The sequence below is a fragment of the Rousettus aegyptiacus genome, unplaced genomic scaffold (assembly GCF_014176215.1).
Source record: "Rousettus aegyptiacus isolate mRouAeg1 unplaced genomic scaffold, mRouAeg1.p scaffold_m13_p_4, whole genome shotgun sequence".
In the NCBI taxonomy this organism is placed as follows: Eukaryota; Metazoa; Chordata; class Mammalia; order Chiroptera; family Pteropodidae; genus Rousettus; species Rousettus aegyptiacus.
The window spans coordinates 590095-612444 of record NW_023416307.1 but is presented as its reverse complement, the minus strand read 5'-3'; the positions used below and the strand labels follow the sequence as shown (position 1 = coordinate 612444).

The following is a 22350-nucleotide window of genomic DNA, read 5'->3' as shown; positions in this document are numbered from 1 at the left end:
CTCCTGGGTCCTCCACGTTCCCGCCGCTTCTCAAGCTCGTCCGTCGCCCTCCAGGAGAGTCGACCGCCTCAGCCCTTCCGACAGGGAGGCGCCCGCCCCTGCCCCCGGATGGACTCGCCGCCGCCGCTGCCCTCGCCCCGGGCGCCGCGGCAGGACTCACTTCTGCACGGAACCGGCGTCGCTGGTGCTGGTGGCCAGCTTCCCCAGAACCAGCTCCACGATGCGCTCGTCCGGGGCGGCCGTCAGGGGCTCGTCCGGTGGCACCTCAGTGATGATCTCCGCCACTTGCTCTGCGGACGGGATGGGACAGGCCGTGTCGTCACCAGGGAAGAGGACAGAACACAACCCAACCAAGAGGACACACCGAGGAGGCCCGCGGCCAGGCCACAGACGCCGACTGGGACTGCGAGGTTTGCACGGGGGGAGAGAAGGTAAAGCCAGCAGTGTTCAGAAGCCGCACGTCTGCCTGTGCAGACAGAGAGGCCAGACGATGCTCCAGTGAAACCACAGTCACACGCTGCGATTCTTTCATAAAACTACAGCGGTCATACGTTATTTCAATCCCTCTGCATACCAACCAAACCAAAACGCTTTGATACATGGTGGGATCTTACAGTTGACTAAGTTGGTCGTGACCAAGACTCAGAAATGCTAATTCACTAATCACATCGGGCATCTCGAGGGCGTCTGAAAGCAGAGAGCTGCTCTGCACAGGAGTTAATTCCCCAGAAGCCACAGTAGCAGGGACCGGCCTGGACCTGCAGACGGATGGACGCGGGGAGGCCAGACGAAAACGCTGGGCGCTGTTCCTCCACCCCGCCTCTGGGCGTCCTGGTGCACTAACCGCCAGTGACAGGGCCCCTTCTGAGCTCTCCGCCCCCGGGGAGCCGGCTGCCCGGGAAGGCTAGGCCACTGGCCACCGCTCCGTTCCGCAGGGCAGACTGCGAGCCGGCGGCACACGGGGCCGGGACGGGGCGAAGCTGGGGCTGGCACGGGAAGACCGTCCCTCTGGTTCTCGAATCCTGCACGCATGAGCAGCACAGAGAGAACCGCTCAGCGGCGACGCAGGTGGCGAGGACCCGGGCCGCGCCCAGAGAGTGGCTCCCACGTCCCTGCGAACTCAGCCGAGGACACCGTGTCATCAGGGAGTGCGTGCCAGCCGCGGCCGGAAGCAAGCTGCACGCCCACCCGCGGGGGACGGGGAGTGGACACTGGGCTGTGCGCAGTGACCAGCACTGCTCGGCCGCAGAGGAGGCAGTGCGGCCGGAGCCCCACGTGGACGAGTCACCCTGGGTGCCAAGCGCAGGACACTGGACACGCAAGGAGCGCTGACCACGGCCACCCCCGGGATGGGCGAGACGGACCCACGTGGGCAAGGGGAGAGGGGCTCGCGGAGCGGCACCTTCTCTGTCCAACCGGGCGCTGGTTGCGCAGGCGGACGCACCTGTCCAAGGTCACAGCCTGCACGCTCTGTAGTGCAGACGGCATCACCTGTAAACTGAATCTTCCACAAGAGCTAATTTACAGGAAAACAGCCGGGCTCGGATTCCGTCTCCACGTGGGCTAGGCTGAGTTTTCGAGCCCCACGTGGAGGTGGGAGGTGACGGGCGACGTGGCCACGGGTCCCTCGTCTCCCAGGCCCACCCCTCACCTGCTGCCACTCACCTGCTGGCTCCTGGCCTTCAATGACGACCAGGGGCTGCTCCGGTTTGGACACCCTGGGTTTTCTCCCCCTGCGAGGCTTCTTCTTCTGCTCTTTGGAGGCGGCCGCGCTCTTGGGTGCTGCGGGCGACTCCCCATGGGACACGTCCGGCTCCTTCTCGGGAACGCCTTCGTGCTGGCTGGCTGGGGCAAGGCTCTTGGTTTGTTCCAGGTGACCCAGCAGGTGCTCTGCGGGAGAGGGAGACCACGCACGGGGCGGTGAGGGAGCGGCGTGTCTGCTCCCGCCTGCCGTTCGTTTTCTATTTTATTTGCTAAAAGTATAAATAAACGTAACTTCCACTGCTTTTGAATAAAGCATTCCCACTGCACCGAACGTGACTGCTATTTTAACCCATTTCCCGTTTAGAGAGACAAGCGCAGCTCGCTGCTAGCGTTAATTTAATTTTACATAAACTTTTTGAGGCTGAAGCAAATCTGTTGGTTTTCAATGTGAAAATAAAACATAAAAACTGTTCTTGGAGTTATTTCTAAACAGAACTGGTTTCTAATCCTAACGTAACAAATGCGTACATAAATCAGATTCATCGAATGATTCTGTGGCTAACAACTGTTGAAGAATGATGTTCACGTCACACATAGGAACGTGACGTTTTCTAGGATTTGACATTTTCAGTGAGAATGACTGTATTTTGTAAATGGAAACACCACTACTAAAAACAGAATGCTATGAATAGAATGATGTCATTTGTTGCCAAAGACTATCAATATACGAGAGCAATGCCAAAGGAATAATAAAAGTGAGATATTTCGTGCAAACTTTGGGGATCAGGTTAGGACTGTGATCGGCGAGTTATCTCGGGGTGAACGCTGCAGCCACGAGCGCCTCGGTGAGTATTCTCGGGGCAAACGGGAAATGGGGTGAAAATCATTCAGGCGATGAGAGCAGGGCACTGTTCTGTAAACACTGACTGGAAAGCACATGTACACACACGTGTGCAAGGGAAAGTACGGGAGGATTCGCCAGACCAGCTGTGTGGTCCTCTGCAGACGGTGGCATTCCAGGGGACGCTGATGTTCTAACGGTCATCTGTATTTGTTAATATTTCTACAATGAATAGGTAACATGGTGACCTAAAAATGGAATGTCTAAAGAGGAACGAGAATTATCCAATTCATGATAAACAAAACTGACTTTAAAAGCACTGCATAGAATTAACAAAAAAACCCCTTTATTTCAAAGTGAACTCCTCGGGGACCTCCAGACAAGGCAGCTGGACGAGGCACAGGGGTCAGGAGCGGCCAAGCCCCCGCCAGCTGCATCCCAGGCACCGGCAGGACAAAGGGGCAGGGCCGTGAGAGGACGGGGACCAGGCACTCGGCCGACGGAGGGGACCCCTGCCACGTCGGGGCCAAGGACTGACTTCCCACTGTGGCGCCTCGGTGGCCCAACGCAGGCTTTCGTGTGAGGTGGCTGTTGTGTCTCCATCTGTCCCTTACTTGGGGACACTGTGCCGGGCGAGTCGCTCAAAGAGCTCGTGGGGAAAGAGAATTACAAAGCAAACAACATGACGCAGGTCGCAGGAAGGGTGGGGCAGGGCGGTCACAGAGCAGGACAAGCTAACGATGGGCTGAAAACACTTGCGAGACCAGATAAACGAGACCCCTCACCCCCGACCGTGGGGCTCTGCTGAGGACAGAGCCCGTGCGGCCACCCACGCAGAGGGGGCTCCAGGACAAGGAGCAGACCCCGTGCGGAGGGCCTGGGTCCCCCGCGCACACAGCCTGGGAGACACGGCTCAGGCGAGCACAGAGCCGGGAGCGTGGTGACGGCCACGCGTCCTGTCCGACACGGACGCTGTGGGACGGGCCGCGCACGCCTGGCACGCCTGGCACGCCTCGCACGCCGACCCTTACCGTTCAGGGGCTGCAGCTCCAGGAAGGCGGCGGAGCACACCTTACACGCCCACTGGCCGGGCTCCGCCTCCGCGGGGGCGCCGTCCGGGGCGCCCGCAGCTGCCAAAGAGAGGGGAAAAACGTTAGCCCAGCGGCCCCTCCGCCCGGGGGGCCCGGCCCGAGGCGGCGCCTGTCCTCGGCGCTGACGGTGCCGGCGGTGGGCGCTCACGCACCCCTCGGTCTTCCTGTCCCCAGTGTGGCACGTGGACTCATTCGTCCTTGTGAATGTCCCCATTTCACGGGTGAGGAGACTGAGCACGGGGGGGGGGGGCGCCACGGCGGCCTGGCGCGGGGTCTGACCCCAGTCACGCACACGCGGCTTCCCTCCAGAGCCCGTCAGCGTGACGAGCACACTCTTCACACGACTTCAGGAAAAAAGCGCATCCTTGAGACGAAATCGAATTCCTCGGTCTCTCATCGGCTCAAGTGACAGTGGGACCCAAACAGCCAGCCCGTGTGGCCGGAGTCCAGTGTGCCCGGGGTACAGCGTGGCCGTGGCTCCAGCCCAGCGTGGTCCAGCGGACGCTGTGCAGTGACAGACACCTGCTGTGCTGTCTCAGGTGGCCCACGTGCACCGATGCCCCGGAGGAACTGGGTTTTTAATTCTATCGAATTCGAATTTAGACTTAAGTAGCCGCCCGGGGCAGGAGGCTGCTGCCCAGGGCGGTGCCCAGCCTTCTCCAGGGGGCCTGGGGTTAAAGGAGGGGACACAGGGACACCTGGCTGAGCAAAGAGGAGCTGCAGCCTCTTTCGAAAAACGTGACCAATGCTCTGTGGGGCCTGCGCGCTGGGGGCCAGAGCACTGGGAGGCAGCCTTCTGGCCCGGCTCGGTTTCTGCGGCCCCGTCTGGGGGCCCGTGAGTGGGACCTAGGGCCACGGGCCCTCAGCACCACTTCCACGGCCCGTGGGGACATGCACGACCTGCCGCCACACTTCTGGGGCCACTCGCGCAGCAAGCTCCCGAGTCTGGGAGAAACAGCGGCTGGAACTGCAGCTGCACAGGCGCCCGCCATCGGCAAAAGGCAGGCGCGCTGCCGGACGCGCACCGAAGACTAGCAACGAGGAGCCGAGGGCGGAGGAGCAACGGCGCGACCGGCTCCCCGGTCGTTCGCTTGCATTTTCTGAGTCCTCGTAAGACAACGAGAAGGAGACGCACAGGTGCAACCCGAAGTTTCTGTCGGGAGCCAGCGCCACGGGGCGCGGGTACCGTGACGGGCTGTCCCCCCGCCCCCCGCTGGCCTTGCTCTGTGCACGTGCTGTCTGCGATCTCTGCTTTGAGAATACCGGACTGGGGACGAATGGGAGTCAGAGGCGGACCCCGGCCCTGCCTTGCTGTCCCAAACACACGTGGCCCCCCAGGGGCGACGCCCCCCGGGAGAGCCCCAGACAGAAAAGGAGAGTGAGGACCGGGCTGGCCGGAAGCCGCCACCTGCGAGTCGGGCAGCGTCTTGTCGGAATGAGCGGCTCTCTCTGGCGATAAGGTCCCCACCCCCTTGAATGCCCTGAAACAGGAAACCCTTTTCCTCGCCCAGTGCTCCGACGCTCCGTCACCAGAACTAACCAGAACTCGCCGTGACCACTGTCCTCTCGAGAGCAGCACTCTACTTTCCAAAAATTATCTTTAAAAGATAAGTAGAAATGGCCAACAATCAGAAAGCGAGTCTCGACTGGCAATCCCGTACACATCCAGAACGCGGCCCCGCACGGCCGTGAAACGCCGCCCAGGGAGCCCAGCAGCGGCGCGGGCGCGGGCGGCGGGCGGGAGGCGGAAGGTGCGCGGGGAAGTCACCATGGCAGAGCGAAGCCCGCGGCTGCGAGGACGTGCGGCTTTGCGCAGGGCAGGAGGGCACCGGCGCAGCCGCAGGGCGCACGGGCACCCGCTGGAGTCCAGGCCCCGGGCCACTCGCAAACCCCCAGCCGCGTGAGCACACAGGGCGGGCTGAGCCTCCGCACCGTGCGGGCCCCAGCGCTGCGCACATCACGGCGCAGTCACAACGGAGAGGAAGCCCCACCTGCCAGATCCTGGCGTTGGGGTGCCAGAGAAAATGACCCGCGTGGCCACACAGAACCCGCGTGCCCCACAGCCTCGGGCCGAGCGTGGCACGGCGCCGCCCCGACAGGCTGGGGCGTCAGTGGCAGCACTGTCACGGGGCCCCTCTGGGCTGTGGCCGGGACCCGCACCCCAAGGCCCGCGGGCGGAGAAGACGCAACTCACAGGCCCCTCATGAAGTGACTGACGCCCGCACCTGGCGGAGGACGCGCCCTCGGACCCGCCTTCCAACCAGACGTCCGGTCTGGGCCGCCTGCCCGTGCCCCTCGCCAGGCCTTTCTCTGAACAAGCGTGTGTGCACAGCCACGCGCACACACGCACACACACGCACTCAGGCACACACATACATGCACTCACACATACACACGCACACTCACGCGCACACACACGTACACACATGAACTCACATACACACACGCACACACGCACGCACTCACGCGCACACGCACAGATGCACGTACTCAGGCACACACACATACACGCACACTCGCATGCACACGCACACACCCACACACATGCAGAGATGCACGTACGCTCACACGCACACTCCTCCCGTCCGCGAGGTGGCTGCACGTGGCCAGCATGTCCCCGGAGGCAGAGTCCTCCACGTGCGCCGTGGCCGGGCAGGCTCCTCACCCTCTGTGCTCCGTGTCCTTGGCCCAAAACCTGGGGCAGCACCCGACCTCGGAGGACCCGGCAGGTGAGGCGCGTGGAGGGCCCCGTGGGCAGCGCCGTGTCCGGGCGCAGGGTTCACTGCGGCAGGGCTGGGGGGTGCACGTCCCCCCAGCGAGGGTCCGGCGCGGGTGAGCTCTGCTCACTGTCAGCCCGCCCATGTGACACGCAGCAGAGCAGGCCCGGCGCGTGGGGTCAGGGCCGCCCTCCCCGCTCGCCCCGTGCGGCGGGCTCACGCGGCGCGTACCGTGGCCTCCGGGGCAGGCCTGCTTCAGCATGGGCTTGTCCATCTTCTTGGCGTAGAAGGCGGCGTACCAGACGCGCAGCTCGGTGCCGGGGGGGATGTCCCGCGACGTGGTGAAGTACACGTCGCCGCCGTGCTGGAAGGCCGTCAGGTTCTGGTGCTCGGGCGCCAGCGCCGGCCGCACCAGCATCATCCAGTTGCAGTCGTCCTCGCTGGAGGTGTCGAAGCACACGGGGTGCCCGTCCTTCTGGAACACCTGGGGGGCACGCCCCCCGCGGGGCCGGCTCACACCCGGGGCGGGTCCGGGGGCAGGCGTGCGCCCAGCGGCCGGCCCAGACGATGCCGCATCCGAGGCCAAATCCCGCTCCACTCAGGGCTGGGAGGCCCTGGCAGTGGTCGGGAGGGTCTCGGGCTGGTTGCAGCCGAAGGGAAGCCGCAGACACAGCCCAGGGGCTGTCGTCAGGAGCCGGTGGGGTCTGGGACACCCGCGCTCTGCACCTGGCGTAGGTGTCATCAGGTCACCTGAGCTCTGCACCTGGTCCAGGTGGGCATCAGGACACCTGCGTTCTTCTCCTGGCTCTGTTCCAAGTGTGGTCAGAGACTTTAGCAAGTTCCCCAGCCTCTGTGAGGTCTGCCCTCATCAGCAACACGGTGCTGGTTAATTAAATGCAGGTGAGGGGTGGGGGTGCAAACAGTTCAAAGTGACCACACAAGTGTAGGGGGCCCTGTTTGCTGATGCGGTCAGTACCTCCTCGCTGCAGGAAAAAGTCTCCCCACTCCCTGAGCTCTTCCCACAGGGGTTCCCCACTGCTGCGCCAGAGGGAGAGGGCAGGGGGGCCACCAGGTACCCGAGGACCCTCAGCTGGTGGTGGCGGTGTGCTCCCAGGGCCTCTGCACCCCATTCTGGGGGGCAGGAAGGGGCATGAGGCAGTCCTGGGCACACAGGTGCTCAGTGCCGAGCCTGTGCTGAAAACTACTCAGGCTGGACGCAGAACTGAGTCACTGGAAGACCCCAAGGCAGACCCAAAGCCCTGGGCCTCGGCCCACAGCGACCGAGCCCACGCGTGGCCTGCGCCCCATGAGGACGGCAGCCCATCGCCTTTCTGGGACTCAGCTCCGGGACTCAGCTTGGGCCTCTTGATCCTGCTCCCTCCCATCAGACGGCCTGCCTTCCTCACCTCTCCCTTTCCTTGTAAACAAATCAAGTGTCTTTCCTTCTCCCCATGTGGCTTAAGTCTGCTTTGTAAGCTCGATTTCCCAAGGGCTGCCAAAACCCCGAGCCCCCGCCTTCCCTCTCTGTCCTGAACGTGGGTCTGTCGGGGTCTCTAAGGAATGTGCACCTCCCAGCCGCCTGCGGCCGACCAGCACCTGATCCTCACGCTTGTTTCACGGTGCTTCTGGAGGCTTGCTCGGGGCCTGGTCCCGTGCTGGGCAGGGGACAGATCGTGAACAACGCCCGAGTCCCTGGCCTTCCAGGGCTCCCACGGGTCTTACTAAGCCCTCCCCACAACTTACAGCCACGTGGGCTTTCTCGATTTCACGTAAAACCTGCCGTTTCCCAGCCCGGTGTGCTCTTTAAAGCCGCCGAACTTGGTGCTGGCATCTCACTGCTGCCTAAACAAAACACCTTCCTCTGAAGGAGCCTTGCAAAGGACGGTCCGCTCTGCGCAGGTGAAAGGAGCCATGCTGCCACTTTCCCGCCCCAAACAACACAACTGCCCACCTCCCGCAGCCGGCGGCAGCAGCCCGGGTCGCAAGAAAGTCAGGGCAGCGTCTTGGACGCCTCTTCCTCACGTTTTGCAAAGCTGAAAATTACGAACTACTAACTTTGATGCTCTGTGGTATAAAAATCAAACTAAAAATAAAAAAATTAACACCCTCTTGGAAATTAAGCAGAACTCCAATACTCAAAGCTGCTCCCAACACCGTGGACCACCGGCGCCCACACAGGATGGCAACAGAGCACCGGGCTCCGCGGGCGCAGCCTTTACCTTCAGCGGGAACGCAGACTCCTTCTCCCACTTGGCGACCCTCCTCGACTCAAAGGGGCCAAACTGCGTCCGCTTGACGAGCTGGGTCACGGCGAACACGCCCTCGGCTCCGTCCTCCACGCGTCTGATCTCCAAGCTGGAGGGAAGGGACGACCTGGAAATGGACGAAACGGGAGACTCGCACCGGAGGACAGGAGGTCACGGCGAGCGGGGCGCTGGCCCCCGCCGCCACCCAGAGACGGGACTGACAGCTCCCCCGCGAGGCCACAGTCCCGGGGGGCGGGGAGGCTGTGGAGAGCTGAGACCAGGTGCCGCGCAGAAAGTTCCATGGGAGGACGGAAGGAGCCACAGCACTCCAGGAGCAGGGCTGCAGCTAGGCGGGCCTGGCCCGTTTCGGGCCGGATGAGGCCCTCTTAGGTAAACTAGGAGAATGGCGGGACAGGGCGCTGGAGGAGGGGCACATGGCTGGGACCCCAGGGTGAGCCAAGGCGTGAGCAGGGTCCCAGTCACGGAAGGTCCCGCGGCAGGACGGACGGTCCCAGTGGAGTGCTGTGGGCAACAGGAAGCCGCTGCAGGTTCGAGGGACAGCCGATCGGACCTCTACTTTAGGTGAAAATGCTCATCTCTTTGTTTCGAGAAGGTCACGGTCAGAAAAGGTAAGTAAATCACGAGCTGGGCAACCGGCTGGGCGGCTTCTAGAAGCAGCTCTGGCAAGATCACTTCGGGGCCTCCAGTGCCGGGAGCTCGGGGACGCGGGGCGATCGCAAGGCCGAGTCGGGGCCCTGCTGCCCTCTCCTCGGCAGAGGGGACAGCCGAGCCACGGAGGAACGAGCGCCCCCTCCAGGTTCCAACGACTGCGGCGTCTGCCCCAGGCTGGGCCCGCCAGCTGCTGAGCCTCTGCTGGCCCGGCAGGGGACCGGGCCTTCGCGGGGACGCGTGGCGTGGCAGGGCCGCCGGGCCTCCTCGCTGGACCCGCGGGCGCTGTCCCAGAAGCTGCCACGGCTTCGCCGCCCCCCACCGCGGCCCCCTTGCCCAGAGCGGGCACCTGTCGGCCGGCCGGCCGGGATCCGGCCCCGGAGGAAACGCCGAGCGCGGGGCGGCAAGCCGGCCCCGCCCACCGGCCGTCCCACGGGCCACGCCAGTCTCGGCCTGGCTCCGGAGAACCACGAACCGGACACCGACGTTCACTCTGATGCCCCGAAGCGCGTCGTGCCCGGCGGCGGCTCTCGGTTCTCGGGGGCGGAGACCATGGCCGGCCCCTGGAGGCTGAGGACCGCCCTCTCCCCCTCCGGCCGCCCCCTCCCCTTCCGCACAGACCGCAGGCTGTCGCTGCAGCAGCCGACCCGACCCGACCCGACCCTACACGCAGACAGCCGTCAGGCAGGGCTGTACGAACACCTTGGGGCGGCCGCTCACCGTGCCCTGCTCAGCACGAAGGAGTCTCTGACCGTGACCACGGGGCCCAGCTCCGGACACTCCGAGTCGTGGTACTGGCTGCAATCTTCACACCCTGCAAACAGACGTCCAGCGTCAGAGCGGACGGCGAGGGGCGGGGGGCCCCAAAGGGCGCCGCGAGGCTCCCTGCCGGATGGGACTGCCCGGCAGCGCTCCCCACAAATATGAAACAGTGCGAACCCAGGACGTGCCCCCGAGAAACACACCCAGCATGCAGAGTCACCCACAGGGTGACAGAGAACGAGATCTTCCCGAGGAATGGCGATAAATGAAAATTCCCCAGTTTTGCCTGTTTGCCATAAATCTGACGTATCGTAAAGCTCTGAGCCCTGAATCAACTACCACCCCGTTCCAAATGGCCTTTGCTGGGAGCTGAGGAAGATGAGCCTTTTAAAACCACATTCCCACAGCGCACGGCTCACGTAACGAATCGTGTTCTTAAAAGCAAGCAAAATCATTTTAATTTGCGAAGAGCGAGCGCCTCCCTAACGCAAACGCAAAGCGTGGACGTGGCTTCGCCCAGGCAGCAAGCGTCACGCCGCCTGCGTGGGGGGCCAGGCGCGGGCCACTTACAGATGAACATGATCTCCTCGCTTCCGTCTTCGGCCATCTCCGACACCTGCCGCACACGAGAGAGCATCGTTAACGAGGCGCTTTCGGCCAAAGCGACTGTCCCAGACAGTTCCTGCTGCAGGCCTCCCGGCCTCTGCGCCAGGACGAGCCGTGAGGTCCCTCTACTGTGGGACGGGCTGGGGGCCTTCAACTCTTTTCTCACCTAAAGTAGCGTCGTTTAATAAAAAGCAAGGGGTCTGAACGGCCGCTAGGTCAGGACTTCTTCACGAAGTTGGCCCTCCGTTTTCGTGTATCAGCCGGAGGTTTCCGTGTGTAAGATGAACGTGCTGCGGTGTTTACAAAGCCGGTCTCCACACTGCCGCTGCTTCTCGCTGTCCCTCCCTCCCTGGACCGTGCACTCCCCCGGGGCCGCTACGCCTGGCGCAGCTAAGGGCGCCGACACCCCGTGGCCCTCAGGTCCCGCGGGTCCGGGGCGGCCACGGCATCACGGATGGGCGCCCTTCCGCTCCCCACAAGCCTGGCAGGTCGTCGTGTCTGCCTCCTAGTCACCCTCTGAGCTGCAGCTCCAAACCCACCTCCACGGTGGGCAGCTGAGCTTGCGCCCCCCAACACACTCGTGGGGTGATCGGGGCATGCTGATTCTGGGGCCTCAGATTCCTGACCTATGAAGTGGAACAAAAGCGCCCCCCTCACGCAGTTCTGGCGGGAGGCCCAAGAAAGGGCACCGCGCCCCGCAGGCACCACTAACTGGCTGTCCCGCCTCTGCCCCACGCCCAGCCCTCCGAGGGCACTGCTGGGCCTCCCTGAAGGGCGACTCCACCGCCCGCGCGCCCCCCGGGGCTGGAAGAACGAAACGCAGACGCTGCCCGGCCCGCGAGAACGCGGCTTGCCGAGCGCGCGGTTCCATCGGCAGAGAACAGAGGCAAAGCCTCGCTGTGGCACAGCGGGTCGGCTCCGAGGACACGGGGCGGGCAGACGGGGCTGCCGACTGGCCTTTGAGTGCCGGGACGAACCACCTGGCACCCGGCTCCCCGCAGCCTGGACCGCCGCCCCTGGCCACGCCCCACCCACTCCCCCCCGGGAGGTCGAGGGCCTCCGGATGGCCCTTCCCGCTCTGCCCCGGCCGGCCTGCCCACTCTCCACACGGCAGAGGGTTTCTCCCACGGCGTGAACCCGGCCCCATCACTCGCCAGCCTGGAACTCAGGGCCGCGGGCGCCTGCTCGTTCTTCTCGCCGTCACTTAATCGCCACTGCTTTGCGGAGGGTTTCCTGACCCACCTGTCAAATCAGGGCCCCGCAACGCCTCCTGAGAGCACTGTGCGATGCTCCTCTCTGCAGCCTTCGCCACCGTGACCGTCAGTGTGTGTGTCATTTACCCAGTGTCTCCCCCCCCACCGGACCTGGAGAGCCGAGGACGAGCCACCGGCGCGGGCTCAGCGCCTGCACGGCCCGGCGCACGGGGCCGTGGCGGCTGGTGACAGACTCAGCCACCTCTCACGCCCCCCGACGCACTTACTGTGCGCCTCATGTTCCATACCCAGCGGAGCCCCGATGTCTTTTGACCAGACCCCCTCTGTATCTTCAGATGATGAAGTTGACTGAAAAGTTCCAAACCCTTCATTTGTACGATTTATGCCAAGAAGTTAAAAAGTTGGGTTAGATTAGCAGTGAGACTTGGAAGAAGAATTTTACCTGTTCCAAGTAAAAAGTGGTCTCAAGTGCTTATGTCGCTCTCAACACCTGCAGAGCACCTGCTGGGCACCACCCCTGGCCCCGGACACCGCCCGCCCCGTCCTGCCCCGACGCGGGCCAGGCCTGGGGCGGGTCCTTCCTCTCCTTCGTGGCCTCCTGCGGGGAGGGGGCGGCAGCACTGGCCCGTCCTGCCCGCTCTCCCTGGACACTAAAGGTTTCCAGTCACACGTACTTGAAAGAAAGGTTAAAGGGGAGATCTAGGCAGGTCAAGGAACCTTGCAAACTGCTAACGCTGTTACAGCAAGGGCAGCTTCTCCGGAAAGTTCTGGGACCCTCTAGAACACTTCATCAGGTTGAACAAGACAACATCCCTCTTGCCTAGGCGTTACCCAGGACACCCACCACCGCCAGGCTGCGCTGAACGGCCGCTTTACGTGGGGCGGCAGGCCGAGGACGAGCCCCCTCAGGCCCTCCCACAAACCGCTGCGGGATGAGGGGCGGTCCAGGGTCCGCCAGTAGGACCCAGGTTTGGCCAGACAAGCATGTCCTTGTCTTCCGCTTGTGGGAAGAGGCAGGCGAACGCTTCAGCCACCCCGGAAAACCCATGATTCAACGAAGGGGGAAAGATCTAGAACAACGGGCACTGGCTCCCCTGCGGTTCCCAGGCAGGGGGCCCCACCACGTCCAATCACAGCTGTGCATCGGTAGCGGGGTGTTTGCGGTGTAGACAGGAACCTGGTTCCAATATCGCCTTGCCTGAGGACCAAGGCCACGCCACCCCTCCAGCGATGGCCCAGCCCTCAGGCAAGGCGGTAAGGGAACCAGGTTCCTGTCCACACCGCGAACACTCAGCATCTAAAACTGCGAAGCAGAAGACGCCACCCTCGGCTCGGAAAGCCCAGAAACCTCATCCGACGATCTCTAGGTCTCCACGAATTTTCTATAAAAAGTGTCCTTTTCAGAACACCAGCCACGCGGAGTTCTCCAGCCTGCCACACATCGAGACCGGCTCCCTCAGCCCCCAGGAAACCGGGAACGTGGAGGGAGCCACGGGCCCACCCGCCTGCAGAACGTGAAGAGAACCTGCTGCAAGGAGCCCATGTGATTTGAATTTGGCGTCTCTAACCCCTCGTGGGGGTGGATCACACTGTCTTTGTCCGTCTGCGACCGGCTATTCCACGGAGCACAGTGCGCTGCAGGTTCTCTCGTGTCGCAGGGGTCAGAACGTCCTTCCTTCTTGAGGCTGAGTGACATTCCACTGTGGGGACATCCCACGTTGTTCCTCTGCTCACCTGCCCATGGACACCTGGGTTGTTCCGTCTCTCGGCTATCGTGAATGATGCTGCGATGCGCGTGGGCGTGCAAACACCGCTTTAAAACTCTGCTTCCTCTCTCTGGGCACACGCTTGGGGGTGAAACTGCTGGATCACACGGTGATTCCACGTCTAACTTTTTGAGGATCCTCCATCCTGTTTCTCAGGCGGCCGCACCATCACCATTCTCACCAGCGCTGCGAGAGTTCCGCTTTCTCCACATCGTTGCCAACACTCGTTATTCTTCCCCTTTTCATAGCAGCCATCCTGATGGCCGTGCCGTGGCAAAGGAATGTTTTATAGTGTGCTCTGCCAAGGCTGGGATTTAGAAGTGGTAGTCAGCTTTGAAACACCGGAAAATGAAAACTTCACAAATTTAAAATACAGGTCGCTAAAAAGAACAAAGAACAATGCGTTTTTGGGGAGATGGCCGATGGAGGTGTGAAAGGAAGACTGCCCTGCTTGCCAGCCTGCCCCCTGGCGCGAAGGAGGGGACCGATGACGGGCAGTGAGCTGGTGTCCGGGCGTCTGCTGCCGGCCCGGATGACTTTCGATGCCAGGTGAGCCACACACGTGTCATATTTTTGGCTGTTGTTTTAAGTTTTGAAATTCTACAGATTCACAGGAAATTTCAAAAATAGCACAGAGAGATCCCACAGTCTCCACGCGGTGTTCCCCAAGGCGTGTCTCACGTAAGCAAGCGCAGTACCAAACCCTCACGTAACTACAGCGCGCCATCGAAACCAGGAAACGGACCGTGGAGCACACGTGCCCGCGGCTCTACGTCACCGTATCGCAGGCAGCGTCACGCAAGCACCCCCGTGACCGAGACTCGGGGCTGGTCCGTCCCCGAGGAGAGCACGCTCATGCGCCCCCTTCCGTCACCCGCCACGCGCCCCACCGTCCGTCGAGAATGGCGCATACATGGAATCCCACAGAACGCGGCCCCTGGAGACGGGCTTTTTCCCGCTTGGCATAGTGCCCCCGAGAGCCGCTCACGGCGCTGCGTGCCCCGTGGGGCACTCCTTTCCGTCGCTGTGCAATACTCCACAGCACGCGCGCACGACAGTCGGCTGAGCCATTCGCTCGCCGAAGACACAGGTTTTTCTGTGTTTTTTCTACTGCAAATAGAGCCGCTTTGAACAACTGCGCACAGGCTTTTCTGTGGACGTGAGATGAGCTGTCCTTCCTTTGGGGTAAATGGCCAAGACCGCGTTCCCCGGGTCCCGTATGAAGTGGATGCTGGGAACACATGCAGCAGGAAAGGGGGGGACCACGTGAGCTGGGGTGGCTCCGGGAAGAGGCCGCAGGCAGGACGAGTCCTCGGGGCCTGGCGGGGTCAGGACGCTGTTCACAGGGGCGCAGGCGCGGCCGCCGACGCGACCCCACGCATCGAGTGGACGTTTGGTCTAAGGAAGTGCCGTCTGGGGACGCATTGGAGGCCCAGTTTCTCCTCCTCTCCCGCCTGGCTCCCTCCCACGCCTCGGAACGCCAGGCTCCCAGGGGATCCCAGCTCCCGGCCTCGCGTGTGGCACGTTCGGTGGTTGCGAACAGTCAGCTCCCACACTCCTCCCGCCCCCCTCCCCCGCAGAACCGTTTTGGTTAAATCGGCGGATGTTATCTTCTGCCTGTGAAAATGCGGAGGGCTCGATAAACCGCTCGATAGTAAACGCTCAAGTTTATTCTTTTCTAGAACAATCTTTCTAAAACCAACCGACGTTTATATTTGCTTAGTTCTTACTGTACGTCAATCGTGTCTGCGGCTGCCGCGTGCGGACCTGCTATTCTTCTACGTGTGTCTCCGAAGTCGTCGTGCCGTGTGCAGATCTGGTGCTGACGTGCTGGCTCCGTGTGCGCGGTTCTGCCGCGCGCCGCTCCGCGCAGGCCTTGTTACTGCGCTCCTGCCGTGCCCGTGCGCGCGTGTGCGGGCTGGTGGTGGCGGTGCCAGCGCTGGGGAGGGCACCCACGGCTACGTGCTCACACGTCCCGCGACAGCTCTCCTTAGGGTTTGTTTTTCACACAGTCCAGCCAACGGTGGCCCAGGGGCTCCACACGCTCCCCGAGCCCACCATGCCTGCCGCGACTGCCCACCGGGTGGCGCTCAGGCCTCCCTTCACCATCCCTGGGGTTAGTGCTCCCTGGGGGTGCGTGGAGCACCTGCTCCCTGAGGCCACTGGCTTCCGTCCCCTCGGCTTAGCCCTGCGGCTGGAGGAGCACATCCTCCCGCGCTTCCTCAGACGGCGGCTGGGAGGCGGAGCTCTCGAGAGGCCTCGCCGCGTCTGCACGGGTCCGCCCCGCACCCACGGCCGCCCACGCGGGACACCAGCAGCAGCTCCCCTGCCCTGCGGCCTCTGGCATCACCGCCGCCAAGCCTGATCCTGCTGGCCAGCGACCTTCTAGGTGTGACTGCCAGCCCAGGGCCTCTTAGGATCTTCATGTGAGCTGCCGTGACCTCGGTCTCGTGGCCCCGATGCCACGCACTGGCTGGCCCTGTCCCTCTGGCACTCCTGTCTTTGCCTGGAGATTTTCTTGTGTTATTTCTTTCATAATTTCTTCTGTTTTCTCTTCTGAACCTCTTAGCTTCATCAAAGACGACATCAATGTTTCTGATTGTCACGTCGGGTTCTTTAACACGGAGTTGGGAGCAAGGAGAGGAGAGAGCCCCGGGCTCTCCCACCTTAAAGCCGGAAACTGTGGTGGCGTGGACTTTATCATGTTGAGAGAGCTCTGACTGCCAGTCACCTTTTAGTTAACAAAAAAGATGGTGTGAGGGCCTGACTCTTTCTTAATCATGGGCCTTGTGTGACAGACAAGATATTTAGAACGAGGCACCCTGGAGCCATGATGGTGAAAAGATCTTCATCCGATCGAATTCGCCTTCATTCTCACCGGCCGTGAGGTGAGCCACTTTCGTCTGAATTACCGCTGCGGCTTCTGGAAGCCACCGACAGCGCACGCAGGGCCGAGAAGCCCCGCAGACTCATGGGAAGAGGCGGAGCAGCAGTCCAGAGAAGGCAGATGTGCTGGGGGACCCCGAGGGACATGAGGGGACCCAGACGACAGGGCCAATGACCGGAACTGGAGCAGCCTGCTCAGAACGAGGCTCTCCGCAAACCTCTGACATGAAGAGGCCAAAATTACATTTATATTTTTGGTTACAGCATAAAACAAGGCTACTCTGACTAATTAGCACACATATTTTAAACTTATAAAAGGCCAAAGGCCCTAAGAGTTGCGGAGCCCTAGACCACTACTCACAGACAGATTCTTTATCCCGGAAGTATGGTCCCTTCTCCCCAGGGGCGAGTGGGAAGTGACAGCCCTTTCACAAATAATTGAAGGACATTCCACTTATGAAGAGTTTGCTTCCAGCCACACCAAGGGCAGAAGGCCTTTCAACAAGGGTTTTCTGATGACGCCTGCACCTCAGGGACTCTCATGGCTGGGAGGGGACACAGACCAGGCTGGCTGTCAAGTCAAATGGAGCCAATGATGCAGGCGCCTCTCAAGGGAGGAAAGGTGTCACCTCTGAGAAGCCCGAGCGTCAATGCCATGTCAGTCTGTGCGAAATGACCCCGCGGGCCGGGAAGACTCACGGGGACAGCCCAGAGTCGGCTTCCTCAGACTTAACCACGACGCCAGGCCTCCAGACCCCTTTGGTGACCCTGAGATGCCACCCTGGCCAGCCCGAGGGTCCCTCTCCACCCCAAGTCGTCCAGGCCGCCTGAGCCGGCACAGGCCCCTCCGCTGACACGCCCCCCGGGGTCAGACTGTTTCCTGAGCTTTAAGGGCTCCTCTGGGGGCCCCCTCTGGTCCACGCCACCCCCGCGAGTCCCAAGAGGACACCCGCACCCGTCTCTGGAGGGAGCCCCGCCCCCGCCCGCCGGGACTGTCCACGGCGGCCTCCCTCAGCACCCGCAAGGCCGCCCCGGCCCTCCCGCCTCTACTGCCCACGTGCTTCTTCTTCTCACGAAGACCCCGGGAAGAGCCCCTGGCGTCCTCACCTCCCGTCCTCCCTTGGATGGGAGGCCTCACCCCCACTGCCCCCCGGAGCAGTCCACCCGGTCGCCCAACCCTCCACCCGCTGCGGCCTGGGCAGCAGTCCGCGGCGGGCCTGCGGGCCTCCCAGTCTTCCTGTCACGCCGCAGCTCCTCCCTAGGCCCTCCTCATCGCCATCTCCCACCCGAAGCCAGCGCAGGGGAGGTCCCGGGCTGGCCCCCTGGTCCTCACCCCCTCTGGACCCAGCACTGACCCTCGTCACCTCCCAAACCCATAACCCAGTCCCGCCTTGGGCCTTCCCACAGCCCAGCCCCCACCTGCCACCTGGTCGCAGGCGGCACCTGCAATGTTTATTCTTTGCTAACATTCCTGCAGAAGTGTTTTACAAAATGCTATTACCTGCGCTTGAGCCGACGGCTTAAACCGGCATCCCTGGTTCAAACGGCTGCGAGGGACGTCGCTTCCAGCACATCGCACACGTCGCCTTCTCAAAAGGAAAGCGTGCCCCACTCTTCTGAACGTGCCTCCTGGAATCGAAGTGTCACGGCGTGACGCCCTCTGCCGCCTACTGACGAAGCCCGCGCGCGAGGGCTTCTTCAGCTGCTCAGGAAGTTCACGGCACTTCCCTCTCCGTGAGCCTGTCCCCGTCGCTGCGGACATGAGACCCAAGGCGACATGTTCATGCGTGAAATGCTGTTGCTCGCACCATGAGCACGCACGGAAATCGAATCAGTCTTCACTTCGACGGCCACGCGGGAGTGCTAATTTTTTCCGGATCAAGTTATTGCCATCACTGGAATTCCAACGGTCAGAACAAAAATGCAGCAGCCACCTAACGCGGGTGGCGCCCCAGGAGCAGAGGGGCGTCTCCCGCAGCGGGCCCACGGACCACGCACACACCGTCACCCCGTGCCTGCCCTTCGCCTTTACAAATGCGAGTGCGGGAAACCGTGTTCCCTAGACAAGCAGCTGGGACGGGAGAGCTCGGTTGGGGCATGGACCCCAGAGCCACTCGGCGATGACCCCCTAAGCGCCGACAGGTCCCCGCCTGCCCGTCAGCATGAGGGCGTCTTCCTCCGCTGAGAACCGGAGGGCTTACCGCACCGTGCCCTCTGCTCCCTGCCACCGCAGGGCTGTGGGGACCGTGAGGTTCCACAGCCCAGAGCCACAGCCCACATCAAGATCGAGATGGGATGGTGTCGTCTCCCAGACAGCAAGAGAAGTGGCCCTTCCCTGGGACGAGAGGACTAAGGGGACGTGAGGGCCGGGCCCCGGGCGAGGCCTCCTCCCACCCCAGGGACAGTTTGAAGACGCCGCGCGTCTGCAGGGCCCGATTCCCGGTCACCCCATCGCCCAGCTCCTCTGTCTGCACCTCAGTAAACGGCACCCGTCGCCCCCCGCAGACACTGTCCTCACTCCTCGCCCCGCTTCCACCGCCGTGCTTTCCAGTGGGACCGCACAGGACCTGGAACCCCATGTGGCAGCTACGGGGTCGTTTGGGAAAAGACACAGATTCTGTCGCACCCCGGCCCAAAGCCCCCGTGGCACCCACCTGGCACGCAGGAGACGCCGCACGGACGGCCCGTGCTGCCCTCCGGTGCGCTCCCCGCGAACACTGGCCTTTCTCACCTTCGGGTGCACAAAGCCTGTCCCCACCCAGGGCCTCTGCACTTGTCCTTTGTCTGCCTGGCACCCTCACTCCAGATCTCCACGGAGCACCTGGCAGCACTGGTCTCCGTTCAAATGTCTCACGGACCTTTCTAGCCCCAGCTGCCCGTGTGCCCGCCCCGCCGCCCCCGGTCACGCCGCAGCTCGGCCTGATGGCCTGCCTGCCTTCTTTTCTTTGCCCTAACCACTGTCCACCTAACAGAGTCCCATTGTTTATGGTCTGTACCTCCTGCCCTCCTGCCTGACTGGCAGGGCCACCAGGAAGGGCCCTCTCTCCTGTTCTCTGCCACGTCGGGCATGTAGCAGGTGCCCCCTGAATTAGCATTTGTTGTCGGGCATGTAGCAGGTGCCCCCTGAATTAGCATTTGTTGGATGAATGGCCAAACGATTGAGCACTCACAGTCATGAACCATGTGAGTGAAGTGGCCAGGGATCAGCCGCACTTTACGTGAAAAGGAGACTGAGAAAGCATTTAAGTCATTGCTTAAGATCTTAGCCTCTGAAATCACCTGTCAGAAAGACTCACCTTAAACCTTCCCTAAATCTGCAAAATGAGGAGTGTTCTCTTCCTGACCTCCTACGCATATGACATCAAAAGATGATACTTGAGGGGTATGTCCTAAGCATACAGTTCTTTCTCAAATATAATTATTCCAAAAAAGCCAGTAGTCTGGAAGCAGGTTAATTTTTAAACATATTTGTTTTCTGGAAAAAAAAAAAAAAAAACAACTCTCTCTTCTGCTTCCAAAATCAAACATGTTATATTACATTATATTCTTTGTCTGTAAAAGTATGAATTGAAGGTATCGAGGGGAAAAAACGCTATAAAAAATAAATGTTACTGTTTTTCCCTCTCAAAACCCAAACTACAGTTCTCCTATTCCTCGCCCATCACCATAAGGCGGTAATGTGGAGGGTGCAGAGAACCCGAGAGGAGCAGTGAAAATGTGGAGAATGTGACAAGGTCCGGGCATGAAACATCATGGTATGTGTGTGAATGGGGGGGGGGGGGGTCAGGGGGCGGGAACACCTCACTTATAAAAACCAAGTGTCTACACTGCTGCGCTCTCTAGGAAGTGCTCGTCCTTGCCTTTTAAGGTTTATCACAAAACCAGTTGCTCATTTACTTTTCATGCTTAAAAATACCTTCAGGAACCAAGCTGGGCTCTCCAAATTTATCTGGTGAGTGCCGGATTTAATGAGCGGCTTAAGCAACCTGCTTTTTGTGCGTTGGCAGCTTGACACGCACACACGAGTCTCACGTGTCTCTGGTCACACACTTGTTTCTACCATTTTACTCTGAGGGGTGGGGGGGGGGGCAGGCAATTTCTGAATATTTGCCGTGGGGGGGAAACCTCACCCTCTACATTAAACGCTTAATAAAGGTAAATATAACTACCAGGTGGGCCAGCATTTCCGTAATGAGTTCTCACCCCTGTTTCCCAAAACTGACCCTTACGAAGGATACCTGTCCCTCTCGCCAAAAGCCACATGGCCAGCGCCTCCACCTGTCTGCGCCAGAACTGGCCGAACCTCACCCGGGCGGCCGGCGCGCCCCTGCGCAGCCCAGCCACCCACCGAGGGTCGGCACCTGTCACCTGCCCACGGATTTGACTACGTTCCCCCTTCCCCCCAGGGGTTTACAAACAGGTTGCGGGCTGCTCTTGGGGGGCCCGGGCAGCCCCATGGCCCGGACTCCCGGATTTCTAAGCGCGGGGACGGAGGTCCAGGCACCCGCCCCGGGCGCCCCCGGGGTCCGGGCCCGGTACGGGCAGAGTGACATCACGGGGGGCCGTCGGCGACGAAGACGCCCGGGGGAGGGGGCCGGCGGCGGAGGGGCCCCCCGCGCCTCGCCCACGGGCGAACGCGGCCCTGCGCCTCGCGCTCCGCGCCGGCGGACGACGGGTGGGCGCTGGCCGGCGGGCGGCGGGCCCGGAGCGCCCCGGCGGCGGGCGGGCGGCGGGCGGCGAGCAGGGCGATCCCGGAGCGGCTCCGGGAAATCCAGCCGGGTTTTGACTCCGATCGCCCACGGTGCCCGCAGCCGGCGAATGTAACAAAGAACAGTCGGCATGGCGGCTGGACCGGGGCGGCGGGCGGCCGGGCGGGGCCGCGGCGGCGGGCGGGCGGGCGCGCGGGGCGGCGGGCGCGGGCCGGGCGGGGGCGGCGCACGCGGGGGCGGCCGGCGGCTGCGGGGCCCCGGGCTTTACCTGCCTCTGGAATGTGCAGAGCGGGATCGGATCCGGACTCCGGGTTGCGATCCGCTCCGGAAACTGCGCAGCACCGGAAGCCGGCGGGCGGCGGCGGGGCATTGTGGGAGTTGTAGTTCGCGGGCGGGGACGGTGCGTGCGGCGCGGACCCGGCATGGCGCCATGCAGCGGGAGCGGCGGCGGGGACGGGGGCTGGCGCCGTGGATCGGGAGCGCGAGGTCCGGCGCCGTGTACCGGGAGCGGGCGGCGTGGACGGGGGCTGGCGCCGTGTACCGGGAGCGGGCGGCGTGGACGGGGCGCGGGGCCTGCTGGCAGCGCGGGTCCGGGACGGCTGGGAGAAGACGGTCGGGTTCCGGCTGCCCTCTCGCCGGGCAGGAGGGCGTGTCGGGCGGCCACGGGCTGCCACGGGCTGCCACGGGCTGCCGCCTCCCGCGTGGCGCGGCTGGACTCCGCGACCCCGACAGCGGCGCGTGCTGACCGCTCGCACAGCCCCCTTTACTCTCCCTGCAGTGGCTACGTCGAGCCTTGATTTCTTTGGCTGGGGGTTAGGTGAGAGAAGGGCTCCAATTCTTATTTAATCCGTGCCTGAGATTTGCTGCCCCGCCAGAATTTCTGAATTCCACCGGTGGCTGCTGCTGTTCTCGGCCATCTGTCCAGCCCCTCCGTAAACACTTGTAAGCACTGCTCTAACCCCCAGCAGCTCATGAAGTAGACGCCGGGCAGCTGGCTGGCGAGTGGCAGAGCCGGGCATTTGGATCCCGTGGAGTGGGCTGCTAAGTGGACCGTCCAAGAAATTGCACCCCGGTCTGCGCAAGGTTGAGGCCAGACCACTCCCTGGCGCCGAGTGTTCTGTCCCCTTCCCCTCACCAAG

General features: G+C 62.4%; 1 protein-coding gene across 9 annotated transcripts in view; it reads right to left on the bottom strand.

Moving 5' to 3' along the window:
* PRDM15 (PR/SET domain 15) overlaps nucleotides 1-21569 on the bottom strand; it is a 51290-nt gene extending 29721 nt beyond the window's left edge. For 2 of the 9 annotated variants that reach the window (XM_036218568.1, XM_036218576.1), the window contains exons 1-8: nucleotides 18004-19597; nucleotides 10601-10649; nucleotides 9989-10082; nucleotides 8573-8726; nucleotides 6585-6837; nucleotides 3577-3675; nucleotides 1666-1890; nucleotides 161-290 (exon numbers count right to left, since the gene is read on the bottom strand). In XM_036218568.1, coding sequence (XP_036074461.1) covers nucleotides 161-290; nucleotides 1666-1890; nucleotides 3577-3675; nucleotides 6585-6837; nucleotides 8573-8726; nucleotides 9989-10082; nucleotides 10601-10649; nucleotides 18004-18264 — 1265 coding nt within the window. In that variant the 5' untranslated portion in view covers nucleotides 18265-19597. Of the gene's footprint in view, nucleotides 1-160; nucleotides 291-1665; nucleotides 1891-3576; nucleotides 3676-6584; nucleotides 6838-8572; nucleotides 8727-9988; nucleotides 10083-10600; nucleotides 10650-10802; nucleotides 10967-18003; nucleotides 19598-21479 lie in introns of those variants that run through there. The other 7 variants (XM_036218570.1, XM_036218571.1, XM_036218575.1 and 4 more) reach the window with 7 other exon arrangements.
* Nucleotides 21570-22350: the final 781 nt, after the last annotated feature.